The sequence below is a fragment of the Schistocerca americana genome, chromosome 8 (assembly GCF_021461395.2).
Source record: "Schistocerca americana isolate TAMUIC-IGC-003095 chromosome 8, iqSchAmer2.1, whole genome shotgun sequence".
Classification (NCBI taxonomy): Eukaryota; Metazoa; Arthropoda; class Insecta; order Orthoptera; family Acrididae; genus Schistocerca; species Schistocerca americana.
In genome coordinates, this window is record NC_060126.1 from 249,018,931 (window position 1) to 249,041,753 (window position 22,823).

At 38.2% G+C, this 22,823-nt stretch overlaps 1 protein-coding gene across 1 annotated transcript in view; it reads left to right on the top strand.

Annotated features, from left to right (window-relative positions):
* LOC124545109 (rabphilin-3A) overlaps positions 1-22,823 on the top strand; it is a 1,015,241-nt gene that overhangs the window by 931,015 nt on the left and 61,403 nt on the right. The window contains exon 12 of the mRNA XM_047123925.1: positions 22,551-22,702. Within this exon, the coding sequence (XP_046979881.1) occupies positions 22,551-22,702 (152 nt within the window). The remainder of the gene's footprint in view (positions 1-22,550; positions 22,703-22,823) is intronic.

A 22,823-nucleotide genomic window follows, 5' to 3' on the forward strand; every position in this document is an offset into this window, starting at 1 on the left:
ACCGGTGGTGGAGTGTTCGTCGCTGTTAGTAGTAGTTTATCCTGTAGTGAAGTAGAAGTGGATAGTTCCTGTGAATTATTATGGGTGGAGGTTACACTAAACAACCGAACTAGGTTAATAATTGGCTCCTTTTACCGACCTCCCGACTCAGCAGCATTAGTGGCAGAACAACTGAGAGAAAATTTGGAATACATTTCACATAAATTTTCTCAGCATGTTATAGTCTTAGGTGGAGATTTCAATGTACCAGATATAGACTGGGACACTCAGATGTTTAGGACGGGTGGTAGGGACAGAGTATTGACTGACATTACACTGAGTGCACTATCTGAAAATTACCTCGAGCAATTAAACAGAGAACCGACTCGTGGAGATAACATCTTGGACCTACTGATAACAAACAGACCCGAACTTATCGACTCTGTATGTACAGAACAGGGAATCAGTGATCATAAGGCCGTTGCAGCATCCCTGAATATGGAAGTTAACAGGAATATAAAAAAAGGGAGGAAGGTTTATCTGTTTAGCAAGAGTAATAGAAGGCAGATTTCAGACTACCTAACAGATCAAAACGAAAATTTCTGTTCCGACACTGACAACGTTGAGTGTTTATGGAAAAAGTTCAAGGCAATCGTAAAATGCCTTTTAGACAGGTACGTGCCAAGTAAAACTGTGAGGGACGGGAAAATCCCACCGTGGTACAACAACAAAGTTAGGAAACTACTGCGAAAGCAAAGAGAGCTCCACTCTAAGTTTAAACGCAGCCAAAACCTCTCAGACAAACAGAAGCTAAACGATGTCAAAGTTAGAGTAAGGAGGGCTATGCGTGAAGCGTTCATTGAATTCGAAAGTAAAATTCTATGTACCAACTTGACAGAAAATCCTAGGAAGTTCTGGTCTTACGTTAAATCAGTAAGTGGCTCGAAACAGCATATCCAGACACTACGGGATGATGATGGCATTGAAACAGAAGATGACACGCGTAAAGCTGAAATACTAAACACCTTTTTCCAAAACTGTTTCACAGAGGAAGACCACACTGCAGTTCCTTCTCTAAATCCTCGCACAAACGAAAAAATGGCTGACATCAAAATAAGTGTCCAAGGAATAGAAAAGCAACTGGAATCACTCAACAGGAAAGTCCACTCGACCTGACGGGATATCAATTCGATTCTACACAGAGTACGCGAAAGAACTTGCCCCCCTTCTAACAGCCGTGTACCGCAAGTCTCTAGAGGAACGGAAGGTTCCAGATGATTGGAAAAGAGCACAGGTAGTCCCAGTCTTCAAGAAGGGTCGTCGAGCAGATGCGCAAAACTATAGACCTATATCTCTGACATCGATATCTTGTAGAATTTTAGAACATGTTTTTTGCTCGCGTATCATGTCATTTCTGGAAACCCAGAATCTACTATGTAGGAATCAACATGGATTCCGGAAACAGCGATCGTGTGAGACCCAACTCGCTCTATTTGTTCATGAGACCCAGAAAATATTAGATACAGGCTCCCAGGTAGATGCTATTTTTCTTGACTTCTGGAAGGCGTTCGATACAGTTCCGCACTGTCGCCTGATAAACAAAGTAAGAGCCTACGGAATATCAGACCAGCTGTGTGGCTGGATTGAAGAGTTTTTAGCAAACAGAACACAGCATGTTGTTATCAATGGAGAGACGTCTACAGACGTTAAAGTAACCTCTGGTGTGCCACAGGGGAGTGTTATGGGACCATTGCTTTTTACAATATATATAAATGACCTAGTAGATAGTGTCGGAAGTTCCATGCGGCTTTTCGCGGATGATGCTGTAGTATACAGAGAAGTTGCAGCATTAGAAAATTGTAGCGAAATGCAGGAAGATCTGCAACGGATAGGCACTTGGTGCAGGGAGTGGCTACTGACCCTTAAAATAGACAAATGTAATGTATTGCGAATACATAGAAAGAAGGATCCTTTATTGTATGATTATATGATAGCGGAACAAACACTGGTAGCAGTTACTTCTGTAAAATATCTGGGAGTATGCGTGCGGAACGATTTGAAGTGGAATGATCATATAAAATTAATTGTTGGTAAGGCGGGTACCAGGTTGAGATTCATTGGGAGAGTCCTTAGAAAATGTAGTCCATCAACAAAGGAGGTGGCTTACAAAACACTCGTTCGACCTATACTTGAGTATTGCTCATCAGTGTGGGATCCGTACCAGATCGGTCTGACGGAGGAGATAGAGAAGATCCAAAGAAGAGCGGCGCGTTTCGTCACAGGGTTATTTGGTAACCGTGATAGCGTTACGGAGATGTTTAATAAACTCAAGTGGCAGACTCTGCAAGAGAGGCGCTCTGCATCGCGGTGTAGCTTGCTCGCCAGGTTTCGAGAGGGTGCATTTCTGGATGAGGTATCGAATATATTGCTTCCCCCTACTTATACCTCTCGAGGAGATCACGAATGTAAAATTAGAGAGATTAGAGCGCGCACGGATGCTTTCAGACAGTCGTTCTTCCCGCGAACCATACGCGACTGGAATAGGAAAGGGAGGTAATGACAGTGGCACGTAAAGTGCCCTCCGCCACACACCGTTGGGTGGCTTGCAGAGTATCAATGTAGATGTAGATGTAGATGTAGATGTATGTACAATGTTCAAAATCATTTTTGAGGTAGATTTATTGCAGGATCTATACACAACAACTAATTTTGATGCTAAGCCCTTCCTGCTTTGTTGTTCAGTTATTTCCAGACAGCCTACACCATCACATTGTTTACATGTCACCACTTCCTTTATCAAAGAAGATAAGATGTCCAAATCAACCACAACAAATTGATTACAACAAACAGTGTCATTGTTAACACAAAAATTTGAATCATCAGGAGGCATGCCATGTGGAAGTTTCTTCCCTGAAAAAGTGATACACAGGTTACTTTCAACAGTGTGGCTTGTTTTGTTTGTGAACTGGTTACCACAGAATTTCCTTTTATTGAATTTCTTGATGTTTGGCATAGTTCATATTTATTGCACACACTGAAGGATATGCACTTCCACAAATATATGTAGCACTTGGGCAACAAATATTCAGGAACATGTGAACAAACTGCTTCAGTGAAACAAAAGTAAATACAGCAAAGATAATAATTTACAGGAACTAGAAATCTGCACTGTTACCAACATATGCAATGAATCATACATATAATCACTGGAAATGGAAATTTCACAGTTCTTTTTGAAATAATAATGGTTTCTGTAACAGAAATAAAGGGGGCATGGCAGCATACATGACTGTAACTTTAATATTGGGTATATACAGGTAATTTTTCATTTGAAATCTTATAATGTGTTTTATTAATGTAATCAGGAAAGACTATAGAATTTAATAAATTCATAAAAAAAAATTCGATTGTTCCACCATTTATATGTACCCTGTATACTTAATGTACTGTGCAAGAACTCATCTTTCAGTTTTAGATGACATCTTTGGTTTTCTGTGTATGTGGAAACAAATGGTTTTTTATGCTTGCTATTAATTTAACAAATGTGACTGAGAATAGGCCACCATTCACCTGTAGCTTGGTATATAGACACACATAACAATACAATGATTGTACTAGCTTTTGAGCTGTTACTGTCTTTCTAAGTAAAGTACACTCTCACACAGACGCATAACTACACAGTGACAAACACATTTCTTTTAGTATTAAACTGTGATTTACATTTTGAAGACAGCTGTGGAATCATGGTGTCTGACTGGTTATTTTAAGCAGCATTTTCTGCAGACCTATAGAAAGAGATCAAACTGAGAGGCCTCACTTTTGTTTAATTGCCTGTTGCCAGTTTTGGTGTCTGCAGCAGCAACAGCCTATTGAATTATTCATTGTACACCACCAATTAACCTTGTCTGAGTTGTGTACTCCATTTACTGGCCACATTTTTGTTAATTACATTTGCTCTTTGTATACCTAACACAACTGTTGAAATTCAGCTGGCATTTGCTATAAAGAGATGAAGTATGTGATTGTGGTACTTTTCTGTCAACTTGTTGAAAGCTTCCTCATCTCATTTAGCAACTGAATTCCCTCTGGCTACCTTTGCAGATACATAACACCCTGCCATGGCTACAGGTGGCTCTTAGTTTCTTCATTTATGATTAAGCTTGTTTTTTAATTGAAGCATGTGACACAAGAAAAGATTTGATTTTCATGAAACTCCAGATCATGGAGAACTCTGCCTTCAGCATATGTTGCCATTTCTATGAAATTTTGCCAAGTTGGGAAATCTCATTTTTTATTAGATGCTATGACAGTCCTTAAAATTAAAAATTAAAAAATTATCATGAGGTACATTAAAACCAGAGATTTCTATTTTTAAAACTGAGTTTTTTGTGAATCACCAAATAAAAAAATCAACTTTTTCTCAGAAAATTAGAAATATGCATACACAGCTAGGAGTTATTATTCAAAAGGAAACTAACTACATGTAGTGACCCACAAGGTTCCACTACTGTTTCTTGTTCCTGTGCATATTAAAGACAGATCACCAGAAGCTACACCAGGTGTCAAGTTTGCTTTGTTTGCAGATGATACAAGCAATTCAATAAATTAAGTAAAGCTTTAGAAAGATCAGTTAGTAAAATTTTTATGGTCATTAGTAAATGGCTTCTAGTCAGTTCTTTGTCACAAAATTTGAGTTGCTGAACCACAATGTAGCTATAGTATCAATGTGCCTTTAACACTCAGATACATTAACCCAATTCTTGTTTATGTGTATATTTATTTATTATAACAAACCTATTTAGTTTTCTGAAATAGAACCTAAGTTGTAAATGCCATAATGTGAAACTGATTGTAACTATTTACATAACAGCATACAGTATAACCACAACAAAACAGGCATGTTCCACATCCTACAATACATAATCACAACACAGATCACCAGAGAATGATATCAATAAGTAAAATAAAATAAAATTCATTTGGGAGAAGCATATCACAAAACTGCTGAAGTTTGTAAACAAATTTTTATTTTTTTCAACTTATTTCACATTTCCGCTTCATGAAGTCATACACTGCAGAATCCTGTAAATACATGAAATAAAAAATGTAACATTTTTTATCTTTAATTTTATTTGGTTCTCATTGAAGTAATATTTAAACAGCAAACCTAACTACAGTTGGATTCTGAACATTACACCCATATCAGTTTGAAAAATTTAAGCCCAATACTTTTTATTACATTAACTGGACTGGACTTGTGAAAATACTGTACTATCATTCTGTTCATAATGTGATGCAGAAGTGCCATATAACAGACTGCAAAAACTCTTCTTAAAGGATGGTTTATGTTGAATCAGCATATGACCCTTTTGATACCACGTGACTAAACAAGTAAAGGTAGTTTCATGCCCTGAAATATCATTTATCATATAGCTTGCTCTAGAATATTGTCTGTTCTTCATGCGAACAGTTGTGGTACCATCTGAACAAAGTACATGGTTCTTGCCTTTTTGATGACACAGTGAAGACTTTTTCAATACTGTATGTGGGGCCCCTTTAAGTCTTGATTAGAGCTACCCCATTACATTAAATAAACTTTCACCTTCTGGCACAAGATTCTATGAACACAGACGTTGGCCACCCATTCCTTCAGCCTTAGTTGTGCTGAGGCGGTCCTGCACACTTGGCAGAACTACCAAAGTTACACTCCCCCCTCCCCCAACCATAATCCCACCCCTCTCCACATGCTCACACACAAAATTAACTTCCTGCAATTTTTCTCTACATAGAGTTAGGAAATTTTGTTAGCTTTGTCTCACAAGTTAAAAAATAAATTAATTAATAAGAATTGAGCATTACTCAAAAAAATATTATTTAAATAAGCTATACATTAGCACATTCAAAAAGCAAAAAGCAGAGGTTGTCAAAAGAAAACCACTGAAGGGCAGAAATCAACAAAAATTATAAGTCTTTGGTAAGATAGCATGGTTGCTAACCAATCTTTGAGATGTTATAATACTGAAGTTGCAGCAAAAACTTGAGAGCTAGGAAGGTTATTTTCTGAAAGTAACTAAGTCACAGCTAAAGCTACTTCCCAGAAAAAGTAATTTTGTTACAGCTGTAGTTACTGTATATCAAAAGCAACTGCAAAAGCAAAAAAAATGCAAAGTACATCTGTTTTAAAGAGCTGATAAAAATGCTCTTAACGCCTTTTGAAGAGAAGTCTCCACTCCTTCCAGTCTGATCACATAAGCATAGAATGATTTCAAAAAGATAGTATCAATGGAATTTGAGAAATGTATACCACATAAATTAATAAGTGATGGTACTTATCCCCCATGGTACACAAAACGGGTCAGACCGCCATTTCAGAAGCAATGAACAAAGCATGCCAGATTTAAAAGAATGCAAAATCCCCAAGATTGGCAAAGTTTTGCAGAAGTTTGAAATATAGCGCATACTTCAATGTGAGATGCTTTTAATAACTTCCACAATGAAACTCTGTCTTGGAATCTGGCAGAAAACCCAAAGAGATTCTGGTCATACATAAAGCACACCAGTGGCAAGACGCTATCAATACCTCCACTGTGCTATAACAATGGTGAAGTCACTGATGACAGTGTCACTAAAGCAGAGTTATTAAACATGGTTTCCCAAAACTCCTTCACCAAAGAAGACGAAGTAAATATTCCTGAATGCTAATCAAGAACAACTGCCAAGATGAGAAATATAGAAGTAGATATTCTTGGTGTAGCAAAGCGGCTTAAATCACTTAATAAAGGCAAGGCCTCCGGTCCAGATTGTATACCAGTTAGGTTCCCTTCAGAGTATGTTGATGCAATAGCTCCATATACAGCAATTATATACAGCTGCTCACTCACAGAAAGTTCTGTACCTAAAGACTGAAAAATTGCTCAAGTCACACTAATACCCTAAAAGGGAAATAGGAGTAATCCCTGAATTACAGGCCCATATCACTGACGTCAATTTGCAGTAGGCTTTTAGAACATACACTGTATTTAAACATTATGAATCACCTTGAAGAAAACAATTTATTGACACACAGTCAGCATTGATTCTGGAAATATCGTTCTTGTGAAACACAACTACCTCTTTATACTCATGAAGTAATGAGTGCTATCGACAGGGGATGTCAAATTGATTCCATATTCGTAGATTGAGCGTCTTCTACCAAATTGCATGCCTATGGAATATCGCCTTAGTTGTGCAATTGGATTCATGATTTTCTGTCGGAAATGTCACAGTTCATAGACGCTCTATTGTACCTGATCTATATTAATGACATAGGAGACAATCTGAGAAGCCCTCTTAGATTATTTTCAGACGATGCTGTCATTTACCGTCTTGTAAAGTCATCAGATGACCAAAACGAATTGCAAAATGATTTAGATAAGATATCTGTGTGGTGCAAAAAGTTGCAATTGACCATAGAAAAGTGTGAAGTTATTCACATGAGTACTAAAAGAAATCTGCTAAATTTCGATTATGCGATAAGTCACACAGATCTGAAGGCTGTAAATTCAACAAAATACTTAGGGATTGCAATTACAAATAAACTAAATTGGAACAATCACATCAATAATGTTGTGGGTAGAGCAAATCAAAGACTGATTTATTGGCAGAACATTTAGAAGGTGCAACAGATCTACTAAAGAGACTGCTTACACAGCACTTGTCCGCCCTATTCTGCAATATTGCTGTGCAGTGTAGGATCCGCATCAGGTGGGACTGACAGATGACATCGAAAAGGTTCAAAGAAGGGCAACTTGTTTTGTATTATTGTGAAACAGGGGATATAGTGCCACAGACATGATACGCGAATTGGAATGGCAATCATTAAAACAAAGGCGTATTTTGTTGCAACGGGATCTTCTCAGGAAATTTCAGTCACAGTTTCCTCCTCCAATTGCAAAAACATTCTGTTGGCACCTACCTACATAGAGACATGATAAAATAAGAGAAATCAGGGCTCACACAGAAAAATTTAAGAGCTCATTTTCCCGCACGTTGTTCGATAGTGGAAACGTAGAGACAGCTTGAAGGTGGTTCATTGAACCCTCTGCCAGACACATAATTGTGAATAGCAGAGTAATCACGTAGATGTAGATGTAGGTGCATCAGTTAAGCCATCACTTCAGTTACTTTTAAAAATTATAATTGTAACTCATCCCTAAATAAGTAATGAACCTTATACTCATAGGAAGGAAATAACCCTTAATGTCAATCAACAACAAAATACACCATCTACAGCCTCTTTTATCTCAGTGCATCTCAGGTAAAGTGATAGTTTATTTTCAACAAAAGTTGTTTTTCAAATGTTGGATCTCCCAATTCAGCCCTCATTGCTCTCCACACAATACCCTCTATACCAAAAGCTCTCTGTTGATGCACTAGTTGCTATTCTGCACTATATTTAATAAATGGGATCTTGATTGGGGAAACACATTGAGCATTTGTATATCTGTTGAAGAATTTAGTAAAAACTGTTAAAGATCTTTTTTGAGCACATCAGCTAAGTGTATTTTGTCTCTCAAAGCAGAAAACATCTTCCTCCTCGTCCTCGAGTACTTCTGCTTCTTCCCTGCCAGTGTCTCTTACAGCTGTTGTCTGCAGCATGGCTTCCAGCATATGTCCCTTGGGTACGGAGGTATGTGGCTGATCCATCCAGTTGGTTTTGAATTTTGGACAGAAGCATGCAAACAGGATTGGATATTTTGAAATGCATGTTCAAACCTCTTCTGCAATCCCAGAATAATTGCACCAAGTGGAGGTCTGTACATAGTCAGCTTAATGGATAATTTACACAGATCTTGTTTCAATGCAGCCAAAGTTGGGATAAGGAAACCCATGAACATGCTGTGTTCACCTTGTAGCAAGTTCCGAGACTGTGCCTGTGGACTCATTGCTTCACAATATTCTCTCAGCAAAGAAACTTCTTCAGAGGTAACCTTTGCAATGAACAAAACTTTGGGCAACATTGCCACTGTCCATGATTTGCTTATCCATTGGACAACCTCATATATTGAATCCCATCTTGCAATTACAACCAGACCCCACAGGTATATTTGATATGGTCTGCAACTTGTGTTGATTGATTTTGTTCTTCCAGAGCTTGGACCATTTTAGCATTGGGATCCTTGAAGATTTTTTGAAATTTATATTTTTTAAGTGCATATTCAGAATCTTTCTCAACAATCAAATTTAGCATACAATGTGTTCAACAGTGGTGAGTGCACAATAGTCTCTCTCCTCCAGCACTTTCATATCACTTACTTATTCTAACATATTGAAGGCATTTATAAATTCTAAATCATTATAATCATCATCTATTTTACTATTGTCTTCTTGTTCATCCTCAGTAATATTTGCCTCTGTGGCAATCTAAAAGTCTTGCAAGAGTTTGTGCCATTGTCTGTTGCAGTGTTATGTTCTCCATTTTGTATGTGATTTTCTAATATTGTATTACCTATTTTCTTGGTCAGAAAGTCATATGTGTGTCTTTCTTTCATACATCTACATCTACATGCCAACACTGCCATTTTTCTTTTCAGTGTGACTGGATCGTCACTGACCAGCTGCTCCAATGAAGCTCCTAAAACCAATAATGTAATGTAGTTGAAAAATCAGTGAATATACAGGGATAGCTACAGAGAACTGTATTAACCTCCACATTAAATTATAATTGGATAGATAAAAATCTACTCACCAAGTGGTGGCAGAACACACACATAAAAGACTGTTGTAACTGGCAAGCTATTTGAGCCAGTGGCTCCTCCTTTGGGCAGAAGGGTTGAAGGGGACTGAAGAAGGTTGAAGGAAAATGACTGGACAGTTCTAGGATAAGGGGTAGATTTTGGAAAAGTCAACCAGGACTGCAGGTCAGAGGAGACTTACCATATGGCATGAGAAGAAAAGACTGATTGTTGGGGACTGCAATGGATGAGGTTTGAAAACCTGAGAGCTTAAAGATGGAAGACAGGGTGATATGCAAGACAGAGATTACTACTAAAACATCATGCATGAGTTAATAAGAGTAAAAAGCTAAGTGCATTGTATGTAACAGAGGTGGGAGGGTGGTGGCGAAAAATAGATGGGAAAGGCAATGAAAGGTGTAGAAAACTAAAACGTAGTGAAGCAAAGAGTAGTTACAGTGAATAAGTGCTGAGACAGAAGAAATTAACATAAATTAAGGCCAGGTGGGTGGTGAGAACCAAAGACATGTTTTAGTTCTAGTTCCCACCTTCAGAGTTTTGATGATGGTGATGATGATGATGATGATGATGATGATGATGATGATGTTTGGTTTGTGGGGCACTCAACTGCATGGTTATCAGTGCCCATACAAATTCCGAACCTTTGCTCAGTCCGAACTCATCACTTTCATGAATGATGATGAAATGATGTGGACAACACAAACACCCAGTCATTTCGAGGCATGTGAAAATCCCTGACCCCGCTGGAAATCGAACCCAGGCCCTGTGCTCAGGATGCAAGAACATGGCTGCAAGACCATGAGCTGTGGACACAGACTTTTGAGAAACTGGTGTCTGGGGGAAGAATCCAAATGGCGCATGTGGTGAAACAGGTGCCGAGGACTCAAATGTCTTGTTATAGGGCATGCTCCACAGCAGGATATTGCGAGTTGCCAGTATATACACTCTGCCTATGCCCATTCATCCTAATTGATAATTTGGTGATAGTCATGCCAATGTAGAAGGCTGAACAGTGTTTACATAACAGATGGTATATGACATGTCGTTTTGCAGGTGGCTCTCCCTTGATAGTATATGTTTTGCCAATTACAGGACTGTTGCAGGTGGTGGTAGAAGGGTGCATAGGGCAAGTCTTACAGAGGGGATGGTCACAGGGGTAGGAGCCATAGGGTAGGAAGATGGGTGCAGATGGAGCATAGGGTCTCACAATGGTATTGCAGAGATCAGGAGGGTGACAGGAAGCTATTCTAGGTGTGGTGGGCAAAATTTCAGACACAATGGGTCTCATTTCAGGGCACGATTTTTGGAAGTCATGGCCCTGTTGTACGTAAGTCTCCCCTGGCTTATGGTTCTGGGTGACTTTCCCAAAATCTACCCTTTTTCCTAGACCTCTTCAGTCCTTTTCCTTTGCCCCTCTTCCTTCCTTTTCAACTCTTCTGCCTGCAGAAAGAGCCACTGGCACTGAAAGCTTGTCAGTTACAACTCTCCTTTATGTGTGTGTTCTACCGCTACTTAGTGAGTAGATTTTTTATCTATCCAATTAAATAATTTTGTCAATAATTGACTGTTTTCATCTTTCTTATTTTTGGTTCTCCCAAATTCCTTATTAAAGTTTTTCTTGAAACAACTCACAAAGTTTAGCAGACACAGGTATACAACATCTTTTAATGATAGCACCTCTAGTACTGTATGGAATGACTAAGAGGTATCTGAGACAAAGTTCATTACTGCTTTTTCAATCTTACTTTGGGTTACATATTGTGCAGGTGGAGGGAGCAGTTAAGTGTTGTTTGTTTTGAGGTTGCCCTGTAGTGGTGCAGCTGTACATCCTTTTTGTGCCTTGCACTTTATTTTCCTCAGTTTCTTTTGGGGAATGTTTGCTAAAAATGAAAGTGAGAAATGAATATGTTACTTTTTCGTTATTATAGTTATAAATGTTGAGAATATTTCCTATTTAAATAAAACAATGGTATCAGTCATACTTTTCCTCAAACATTTAATGCTAATAGCAAGCAAAAATCTTACCTGTAGATGATTTTTTAAGTTCACTCTGACTATTCTGTATTTTATTCCCACCAGTTCAAAGTCTGCAATGAAAGGAATTATCCAATGTTAAAAATTTGCGCTCTTCACCATAAGCTGGGCAGGGCATGTGTGTCTCAACTTCCTCCTCAGTGTCTGAAAGATGTGGAAATGAATGTGGCATTGGAGACTGCATGTTATTCACAAGTGATGTGTCATGTGATTGCAATATACTTGTTGTTACATATATAATTTCCTAATAAAAATGAATGAACAAGAAGTAACTGCAATAACAGCACTAAAAATTATAATTCACATATCGGACATTTCCTTTGTATCTTTTAGAATATTATACATATTTTGACAATGTTTAATAAACAGCGCACTTATTGTTGAAGGAAGAAAAATGTGGAGAAACACATGCAGAAACAAAACTGTGATAGGGACAGTCTTTAGCTGGGCTGCAGGAGGAATATATGACACCAACACACTCACTAATGAAAAGATTTGATTCAAAAAACAATTATTTGGGTTCTTTTCAAAATAAAGACTGATATTACACTGTCTTGAGATTGTCACAACAAAATATTCAAGTATGATAAAAAAAGTAATAACACTTTCATTAAACTGTAAGTGATAAAAGTAACTTAGTCAAAGTTAGTTTACAGAAATAATCATTACCTTTGAAAAGTAACTGTTACTAGTAATGGCATTAGAAGTAAAGTGTTACTTTTGAACTCAGAGAAACACACTTGCTGAATATGAGTACACTGTGTAGGCAGCAGCTGTTTGAGCCAAGCACACTGTAGGCCCATAGCCCATGTGACACCTGTTTGATAGTAATTTATTTATGATGCTACTTGGAGGACTCACAAACAGCAGACAAATAAATACAATTTGCTATTTCTAGTGGACAACCTTAGCAGAACACAGCATATGAATATGAACTTTTGTGCAACTAGTATCGTGAAACCCAGTGCATGAATGGAGAACGTTATTGAAGACAGCTCAGAAAATAATAATATAAGGACAGTGATTTTGTTGTTTGTGTGACTGTTGCAAATGGTGAAGCGCATAATGAAGTCTAAATTGTATAACAGGTTTGAAGAATTTCTTAGATATAAATAAAATTAAAAACACTGCTGTTGTAATGAAACCTCACAGACATGACCTGATCTTTAATTCATGTGTCAGCAAGGAGATCTACAAAACCAATGTTAAAATCAAACAACTATGCTCAACTTATGCAAAATGCAATGTAGTAGATATTAGTCAACTAGAGAATCCTCTGCACATTGAACATGGTGAGCATCTGAATTACCATGGGAAGAAATTTCTGTGTCAAGAGATAAACAGGATTATGAGTAAAAACAGTCTTTTGGTGCATGTTAATGTACCTTGTTTATTAGGGAAAATGACATTACAAGGGAAGGAAGGGTAAAAACCCCATTAAGAGGGAACTGCAGCAGAATAATTCATTCAGATAAGTGTGCTGATTTAGATTACTCAATGAAAATAAATGAACATGCAAGACCCAGTGAAATCAAAATACTTTTCTGTACTAATAACAGTATTCTCCTTCTTCATTTAAATGTACAATCTCTTAAAGGTAAAGTCAATGAACTGCAATATTGGTTTGATAGAGTTAACTGCAGTGTTTTGTGTATCAATGAATACTGAGTGAAAGAATCTGAAACAGATCTGAGTGTTCCACTTGGATACTTGCTAGTAACAAGCTACCACAGAAAAAGCATGTCACATGTCAGGGCCTCAGTTTGCATTAAGAGCAATCTTGATTTACATTACTCAGTCATAGACCTTAGCAGAATATGCCTTGAAGGCATATTTGAAGTAGCTGGTATGGTAACGCACACACAAAAAGTTGTAATTGTGTCAGTGTAATGAATTCCAGCCTTTGGTGAAATAGTATTGGTAGAAAAAATTAACACTATAATGTTGTAGTTGTCTAAATATAAGCAGCATAAAATAATAACTGTAGGTGATATTAACACAGATATAAGGACAAAGAGAAAAAATGTAATTCATATGGTTACTTCTCTGAAGTCATTCAACTATTACTGTCTCAATGAAAAGCCCCCAGGTTGAATTCATGTCTTGATAACCTAAATGGTAATATACACAGAGGCTCTCTTGAATGTGATGTTATAGAATTATAAATATCAGATCATGCAGAACTGTGGCTTTAAACTGAAAATTCAGCTCTCAGTACTGGAGAAAGGAAGGCGGCATATGGACTACCAGGAGAGGCCAATGTAAACAATATGATAGATCATTTTTAGCCAACCTGTGTGGCCGAATGCTTCTAGGTGCTTCAGTCTGGAACCGCACAACCGCTACGGTTGCAGGTTCGAATCCTGCCTTGGGCATGAATGTGTGTGATGTCCTTAGGTTGGTTAGGTTTAAGTAGTTCTAAGTTCTAGGGGACTGATGACCTCAGATGTTAAGTCCCATACTACTCAGAGCCATTTGAACCATTTTATAGATCATTTGAAAGAAATGGACTGGTCTCATATAATGGATAGTAACAAAAGTATTGACAACTGCTTTTTCAGTTTCCTGGCAGAGATTAAGTGCATAGTACAGGAGACGTGCCCCACTGTAATCAAAAGAGATCATACTGGCATCACACATAAGCAGCATCATGACAACAAATGGTACACTCCACAACTTAATGAACTCAGGATACTATTATTATTTCTAAGTCCCATAAAAGTGGTTCAAACAAACAAAATTACATAAATATGAGAAAACTCTACAGATCTGAAATAAAAAATGCTAGTAGTTCATTCAGTAGAGCACTTGCCCGCAAAAGGCAAAGGTCCCAAGTTTTAGTCTCAGCCTGGCATGCAGTTTTAATATGCCAGGAAGTTTCATATCAGTGCACATTCTGCTGCAGAGTGCAAATTTTATTCTGGAAACATCCCTCAGGCTGTGGCTTAGCCATGTCTGTGCAATATCCTTTCTTCTAGGATTGCTAGTTCTGCAAGTTTCACAGGAGAGCTTCTGTGAAGTTTGGAAGGTAGGAGACAAGGTACTGCCAGAATTAAAGCTGAGAGGATGGGTCATGAGGGGTGCTTGGGTAGCACAGTCAGTTAAGCACTTGCCCTTGAAAGGCAAAAGTCCCAAGTTCAAGTCTCGGTCCACCACATGGTTTTAATCTGCTAGGAAGTTTCATATAGGACATGCTTTACAGTAACTGTATGGTGATCATTTCATTTTTTATAAAACTCAATACAAACAGTATTAAAGTTAAAAATTTTCAAATGCATAAGCTTACATGCACAATGGCATTAAAAATTGTCAAAAAGCTAAATCACAAAGGGGACGGTTTACGTATATGATTGAATTAAAAATTGACAAAGTGAAATACACACAGGGGACAGTTTACAAGTACTGTATATGGGGATGCATAGAATATGAAGTAACAGTAATATATATGGGCATACAATGCATGATGGGAGTTAAGAAACTACAATCAGTACGCATATAGAGGCTTATTTCTGTACAGCCCTAATACAACTGACTTACAGTGCAATTTATTTCAGTATATAAAACAAGATTAAGAATAGGTAAAAATAAATTTAATGTGTTATTTGACAGTTAAGTGAACTTGTGTTCTTATTTTTTTGGGGAGGAGTTTTGGAGCGCTAGTATAAATTTGCCAATAGGTAACCATCAACAGAGCAAAAGGTGTGCATGACAAGTAGTTCTTTTACTTTTTTCCTGAATGACAGCCCTTCACTATTTCCTATGGTCATAGGAAGTTTATTGTAGAGCTGAGTACCTATATTCCTGACACCAGCTTGACAAGTACTTAGTCTTTGGGACAGCAGATGAATGTTCAAATTGGTTCTTGTACTGTGATCATTTATATCCCTATTTATTGTGGGAAGGTACATGCTTTTTTAACAAATAAAACTGTTTCCATTACATAAATACAGGGTACTGGTAAAATTTTTGAAGTCTTTGAAAATTGGCTTTGCTGATGATCTATGATGTTCTTGCTTCATTACCTTTAATAGCCTTTTCTGCACTATAAATATTATTTTTTATGTGATGACCTGCAGAATGGGTTCCCATATGTTACACTGGACTGAACTTGGCCAAAGTACACTTTTTTAAATGTATCAATGTTGCATGTTTGGCTGTGGATTCTAAATGCATAACAGAGGCTGCTCAGCTTATTCAGTACTTTATCCCTGTGCATGTCCCACTTTGAAGTGTTAGCTTCCCATACTCCCAAAAGTTTCATTGCTTCTACTTGGTCAAGTTCATGGCCTTTGGTAGTATTGGTGTCATTTGAGTAGGGTGATTTTTAGAAGAGCATGTGGGCTGTTTTATTTCTGTGAAGCCAGGACAGCAGACTACTTGTTGTATGTGATATTTGGTCACTCATTTGTTGCACTGATGTGCTATTGGACAACAGATCTGAATCATCAGCAAATAGTACAGGACAAGTTTTATGAAGGTTCAGGGGAAGATCATCAATAAAAGATCACCAATAAAAGCTCATCAATAAAAATCCGAAAGAGAAGGGGGGCCAGAGTAGAGTCTTGTGGTGCACCAAAAGTAATCAGGGCTTTGTTACAGCAAGTTTGTTCATTGCTAGTGCTAGAGACTTTAACCACTTGCTACCTATTTGTTAAGTATGACTCAAACCATTGACTACGTACACCTTGGATGCCATATGTGTCTAATTTCTGAAGAACTATCTGGTGATTAACCAAATCAAATGCTTTGGTTAGGTCAATGAACAACCTGGAAGAGAATTCTCTGTAAATAAAAGAAGAGAAGATTTGGTCACAGACAACAAAATGGACATCATTAACATATCTGTGCTCGCGAAATCCATATTGATGTTCAGAAAATAAGTTTTCTTTACTCAGGAATTCTAACACACAACTACACTTGACTTTTTAGTTATCTTTGTTACTGCTGATAGGAGGGATATTGGCCAATAATTATTTACATCATGTAGGTAAAAAATCTTTTAGTTCTTAAGTAAGCTAGTTATCTCCTGTGTAAGTTTCTGGATCTGTAATTGATTATTGTATAAAAATTGACACCCTTGTAAACACTGATGAAGTCCATTGTATGAAAAATACTGAAATGCAAATAAAAATATGTTCTCTGTTAAAAAAAAAAAAATACATTGGAAGAACAGTGTTCATCTATGGTCTCATCAGGGAAAGGCTTCTTGCTTACAAACATAGGAATTCTTGAGGCAAGTGAACTAATGTGCCTCTCCTGGTTAATTCAAAAACTGTCTTCAGAGATTTTGTTTTCCATCCAGTTTTTATGCCTCCTCTGTGCCCACACCCTTAGCAGTAGCCAATCGCACTACAGCCTTGGTATGACCCTGCCCTCAGCTTCCAATACTATTTTTCTTGGTGCATTGTAAGACAAAACTCTATTTGTATGTTGTAAGAATATTTATTGTAAGGAACTAATTTCTTGTGTGTTTGTGTTCTTGATAAATTTCTTCTCATTGTTCACCTCGTGAATTCTCTTTGAATAATATGATTGAGTCAGACTTAATGGTTCTGTGAAATTATATGTTTCCCTTCTTAGTTAAATATATTTGATGGAGATGTTTTAGTGCTGCCATCTGACCATCATGGTCAGATAAATACTTTACTGTGTGGATAGCATCTATTTCAAAAAAATACAGCTGGATTTAGAAATAAAGCATCAACTGCTGTGTTGCACTATGCCAGTCTCGCCTTGTTTAAAATGTTAGTTTTGGAATCAATATTACTCTGAGAATCAAATCAAAGCTGACATCAGCAACTACTGGCCCTGAATAAGAACTATCCAGTGTGAAATTAATATTAAATCTCCCCATGCAATTAGTTCCTAGTCATTTCTGTTAAGTAGTAGTAGTACAACTTTAATTGCTTAATGAAGTTCAATACATTTTTGTTGGGGATATCATGCTGCTGAACCACTACCTTGTATGTTTCCACATCAGTTACTGATGTACAGCATGCAAAGATCTCAATTGAAACTACAAATTATTGGGGCCAATCACATTTATCACACTTTTCACAAGGCATATTCAAGGATTATGTCACCAACATCAGGTGGAGTTTGTTGAATCTCATTGTGGGAGTTACAACTACAATGAATAGATGTGCCCAGATAGCTAAAAGAACAATAGAACTTTACTGTATGTTGGTACAACAGAAAAAAACTTCCAAAGTCATACAAATAAATGATATTATAAGGGCTGACAGTAAACACAATGACAGTTTTTTGAAAGAACGAAATACACTGTGTGCTAACATAGCTGCTGAGTTAAGTACGCTGTCCATCCTAAATAGGGTAGCACTGATGTAGCCAGGAAATATCTGTACCTGGGCATAGTGCTTGGTTGAAGCACTCATCAAAACTTGGTGGTTAGTGAGGCTGTAGGCTCTGACTGGTGTGTGCTGCACTGCAGTGAATGGATCTCTGTTTGTGGGACTACTTGTGTGGTCATTTTCTGCCCCAGAGAACTGTAACTGTGAACTCCCAATGTCAACTGACTGGTGAGCAGCTGGGTGGTGTCGTATAAACGCATCCAGTGTAAGAATACCAGGAAATCCTGCCAATGTGACATGGCTTATGGAGGCAAACTAGTGCCAGCACTAGCAGCACTTTGTCCAGCAGATGTGGTTCTACCTGACTGCAACAGCTGCAGAAGTAATGTTCTGTAGCTGAAGTGCCAGCACCCACAATTGCAGCATCCATCTTCTTTATAAAGGAAATGGCAAAGCCATGCAACTGTGCAGTCAGTGGCTGTGACATAGCTGCCAGCTGAGGATACTGCATCCATTTTCCTGTAGTGGGAGATGGTGGCACCATCAGAAAGAAGCAAATCATGCCAGGTCATAGTTGAGAAAAGGGTGACCATGCCATTGAATGTGCAGTGAAACTTTTGCTGTTGGAGAACGGGAGCACTGAGGAACCAACTGGAATCCCATGGAGGAAGCCACAAAGGGAAGAGGCAGACACTCTGCAGACATTAGAAGGCTCTGGAGGTCACAAGAGACAACCATGGCCAGAGACACCTGAGGCAAGTGACCATGGTGGGATGGTGCAGATCAGGGTCAAGGAGAAGGTGTGTTGCATGCTGTGAATATGCCTGTCAGAAGAGAAACCAATTGCATGAGGCCAGTGTGATCCACACTCCAAAGGGAAGAAGCATGGGAGAGGAATTAGAACTCCAACAGTGTAGGCTCCACATTAGTTACAGGCAGAGAGGAGGGCTGAACCAAGGGCAACATGTTCAAAGATGACAAGGTGTGGTGAGCAGAGTCAACAGATGTGGAGGGTCACTACAATTGGACCTGGAGGGAGAGTACACATAGGGGACAGAAACAGAGAGCATATGAAGCACAAGAGAAGGTTCATTGTGTGGTGGGGGGAGGGGTGGAAGGGGAGAAGGGAGGGGGGGATGGACATTGAGTGGGATGGCTACATGGAGACTGGTGATGGGGGTGCTGATGGCACTGGAACCTGAATTAACTGCCACATCAACTACCCCCGTGATCACACAAATTGAGCCCATTACAGTTCTGGCATTGGATCAGTCATGACAAATGAAAAAATGATACCAGTCAACTTGACCAACAGAGTATTCCTGTTCAACTACAGAGGCACATAATTCTGAGATCTACAATGGCTCAACTGAAAATTGATGCCTTGTTTTTCTGTCCCCAACACACACTGCTAAAATCAATATATGCCCAACTGGCAGCAGCTACCAGTTACAAACTGTCTCACATGACATTGTTTTGACACTCACAGTAAATACTCGTAGTTCCCACTATTTAGAGTAATTCAATAGAACCAGAACATGCACAGCTAGTAGTGCAAGCATCAGATGAAGCAAAACATTGTGACAAAATGAAATAATGAGTACTATCACCAGGCAGAACAAGGAAAAATAAGTAATATGGCTCATAATCACAGAACATGATGGAGCAGAAATTGGTCACACACAAATGATGAGTCAATTAAGAGCAAATAGTGAATAATAGGTAATGAACGCAAAGCAATGTCTCCCACAGAAAATTTCATTAACAAAGAACTGGAAAGCATGAATGATGCAATGGCTGTGCATAACTCAGAAGCAATAGATAGTCTCCTGCTCACTAGGCATTTGCTCTGGCCACTCACAGCCTACAGCAGCATGTCTCCCATCAGACCCAAATTCTCAACTTAACCACACACTGCTGATGTAGTGGACATGCCCGGTATCCTCATCACTCACAGCATTCTGGCAGTTCACATAAGAGTTCAAGTGGGGTGTGCATCTATACTTAAGGGATCATTGGCCAGCCTTGCCTTAGTTATGTATTTGGTGTCTGTTTCTCGGACTTGTCTGAAAGAACAAACACCACATATATAAATAAGGCAAGCCTGGCCAATGATCTGGATTTGAATGCCAGTTTGGCACAAATTTTCAACTTTCCCCATTGATGTAAATCAATGCCCAATAGCAGCTAAATATAATTAATTCCTTTGTGTCTTGAGTCATCTTTGTGGCAGGAACAACACCAAAATAAACTTTTACATAATCACCCCTGCCTAATTCCACTATGGGAGGATCATGCTACAATTAATAGATTTGCCAAGATTGCCAAAAGAACAATAGGACTCTACTGCACAGTACCTTAAGCAAGTAAATCAGAAAACAGCTTCCAATATCATACTGCTAAATGACTATCCTGACTGATAAGGGTTGATACCAGACACAATGACAGTTTCTTGAAAGTACAAATTGCACTGTACGCTAATGAAGCCACTGAGTTAAGTACACTGTCCATCCTAAATAGACATAGCCAGGAAACATCTATGCTTGGGCGTAGTCTGTGGTTTGAAGCACACTTGAAAGTTATGCAGTTAGGATGCAGTGTGCAATGCTGTAGGATACAAATCACGTGTGCTGCACTACAGTGAATGAATCTCTGATTGTGGGACCACTGGCATGGTCAGCACTTGACCCAGAGAACTGTAGTTGTTAACTCCCAGTGCCGACTGACTGGCAAGTGGTTGGGCAGTGTCCTATAAAGTGATTCTGGCTTACAGAGATGAGCTAGTATTGATCCCAGTAGCATTGCATCTGATTGATGTAGCACCATCAGATATTGCAGTGGCTGCAGGCATAATTTACAGTGGTTTAGTTGTTGGTGCCTTGACAGGGTGGCAGCCAGTCTCATTCTGCTCTTTGGTGGCTGTATCCAAAGGCACCATAAACGATTACTACAGATTTACATCAAGGCATATATTTATTTAATGTACATTTTTTGTGTAACATTTGGCAGTATCTGGCAGCAGAAGATAAAGTTATTTTAGTACAAAGCTCAAAGTTATTTGGGTATTTTGATTCCATATAAATGTGAATACATGAATACCCTCACAAAAAAGTGATTGCTTACAGTATTATTCCTTCTCATAATACTGTTACATTCCATGCAGGATTTTCCATTGTTTGACTGCTTACAGTAATTGATAGTTTCAGTTAATGTTCATAATGGTCACTGAATGTTTGGATTTAAACTCAAAGAGCTATTCAATGCAGTACTCATTTATGACTTTTGCAGTACTCATTTATGTCTGTTTATAGTCACTCCTCAGTGCCTTATATTATGTTTATAGTAATGTGAAGGTAATCTATGTCCAAGTGCATCCGTTCAATTTTTTGTGACTTCTAAATGATATTCTGTTTTGCTTCATATATCTATCAAAATACCTTTATATTCTTTAGTTTTCTGCTGTGCAAAGTGAAGCTCATTTTCCTTCCTAAAAAACTTCATGGAATGGAAACATCCAAATGTACAATTGTTACTCTTTGTGCTGACCAAGCTAAACGTTTTTTTATTCCTTCACTGATTGTTTTAAATGTGTCTGTAGTTATTAGGCAGCTCTATATTTCAGCAAAAAGGTGTCCTAAAATGGCCTAGTGAAACTATTGGAAATCACAGGAATCGGACAGATGGTGTTTCCAGATCCTTCTGTAAATTCATTGTGTGAGTGACCTCTCACAAGAATCATTCAAATGTAAACTGTCTGCTGTGCAATGTGACTGTGTGAGGAGCAAAATATCAGTTACATCCATGTGTGACTAACCTATGCTGTTGAGAAACTTAAGTTCTACATGTATAAGCTTGGCAAAAGACTACATTCAGGGCTTGTTGTATTGTCGCAAGGAGCACCACTCTAACACAACCCACAACCTTCAACCCAGTTGAGCTACAGTGCTGGGGCAATGTAGACTTGCACATGCATACTTTTGTTTGTGTGTGTGTGTGTGTGTGTGTGTGTGTGTGTGTGTGTGTGTGTGTGTTTGTTTGTTTGTTTTTCTGCATTATGTGACTCTCAAGAAGGAAATTGTCTTAAAGCTTAGCTATGTTTATGTACCTCATCTATGCAAAAAGTGATTACCTTTTCACTTTCCATTACCAGTTTTATGCAAAACATTGGTTTGGCCCATTCCCCATTCAAGTTGCATACTCATATTTATGCAACAAGTGATTCTATGTAATTAGTCACAGACAAATGTGAAGTGCATCTGCACTTCTTCCTGGAGGTGTTATCAGTATTCACATTAAACACTCTGTGTTCTGTAGTTTCATCACAGGAAAGTAATTCCTCTACAGTTTACAATTCAATAACATGTATCTCTTATACATTTGTTATATTTCTGAGCAGTACTAATATGACAAGGTGAAGCACAAAGGTGCAACATTTCCTATTGCATAAAATATCTTACCTGAATCGTATAGCAAAGAATAACCTTTGTTTTAGGAGGAGGGACTCCCAGGCCTCAAGCACATCACGGGACTGGTATTTGTCAGATGACAGAACATCCATAGGTAGCAGTTCTGTTAGTGGTCAGCACACATCAAGTACTACTGGTGATACAGCAGAAGATTTTACTGACAGTGCAGGAGAAAATGGTAATTACAACCACAAGAGGACAAATGAATGAGTTTCATGTCCAAGAAGTACCAGAAAATCAGAACTGACAGAGTCAGACAATATCTTTCAAAAGTTAAAATATGCAGCAAAGTTATGTCT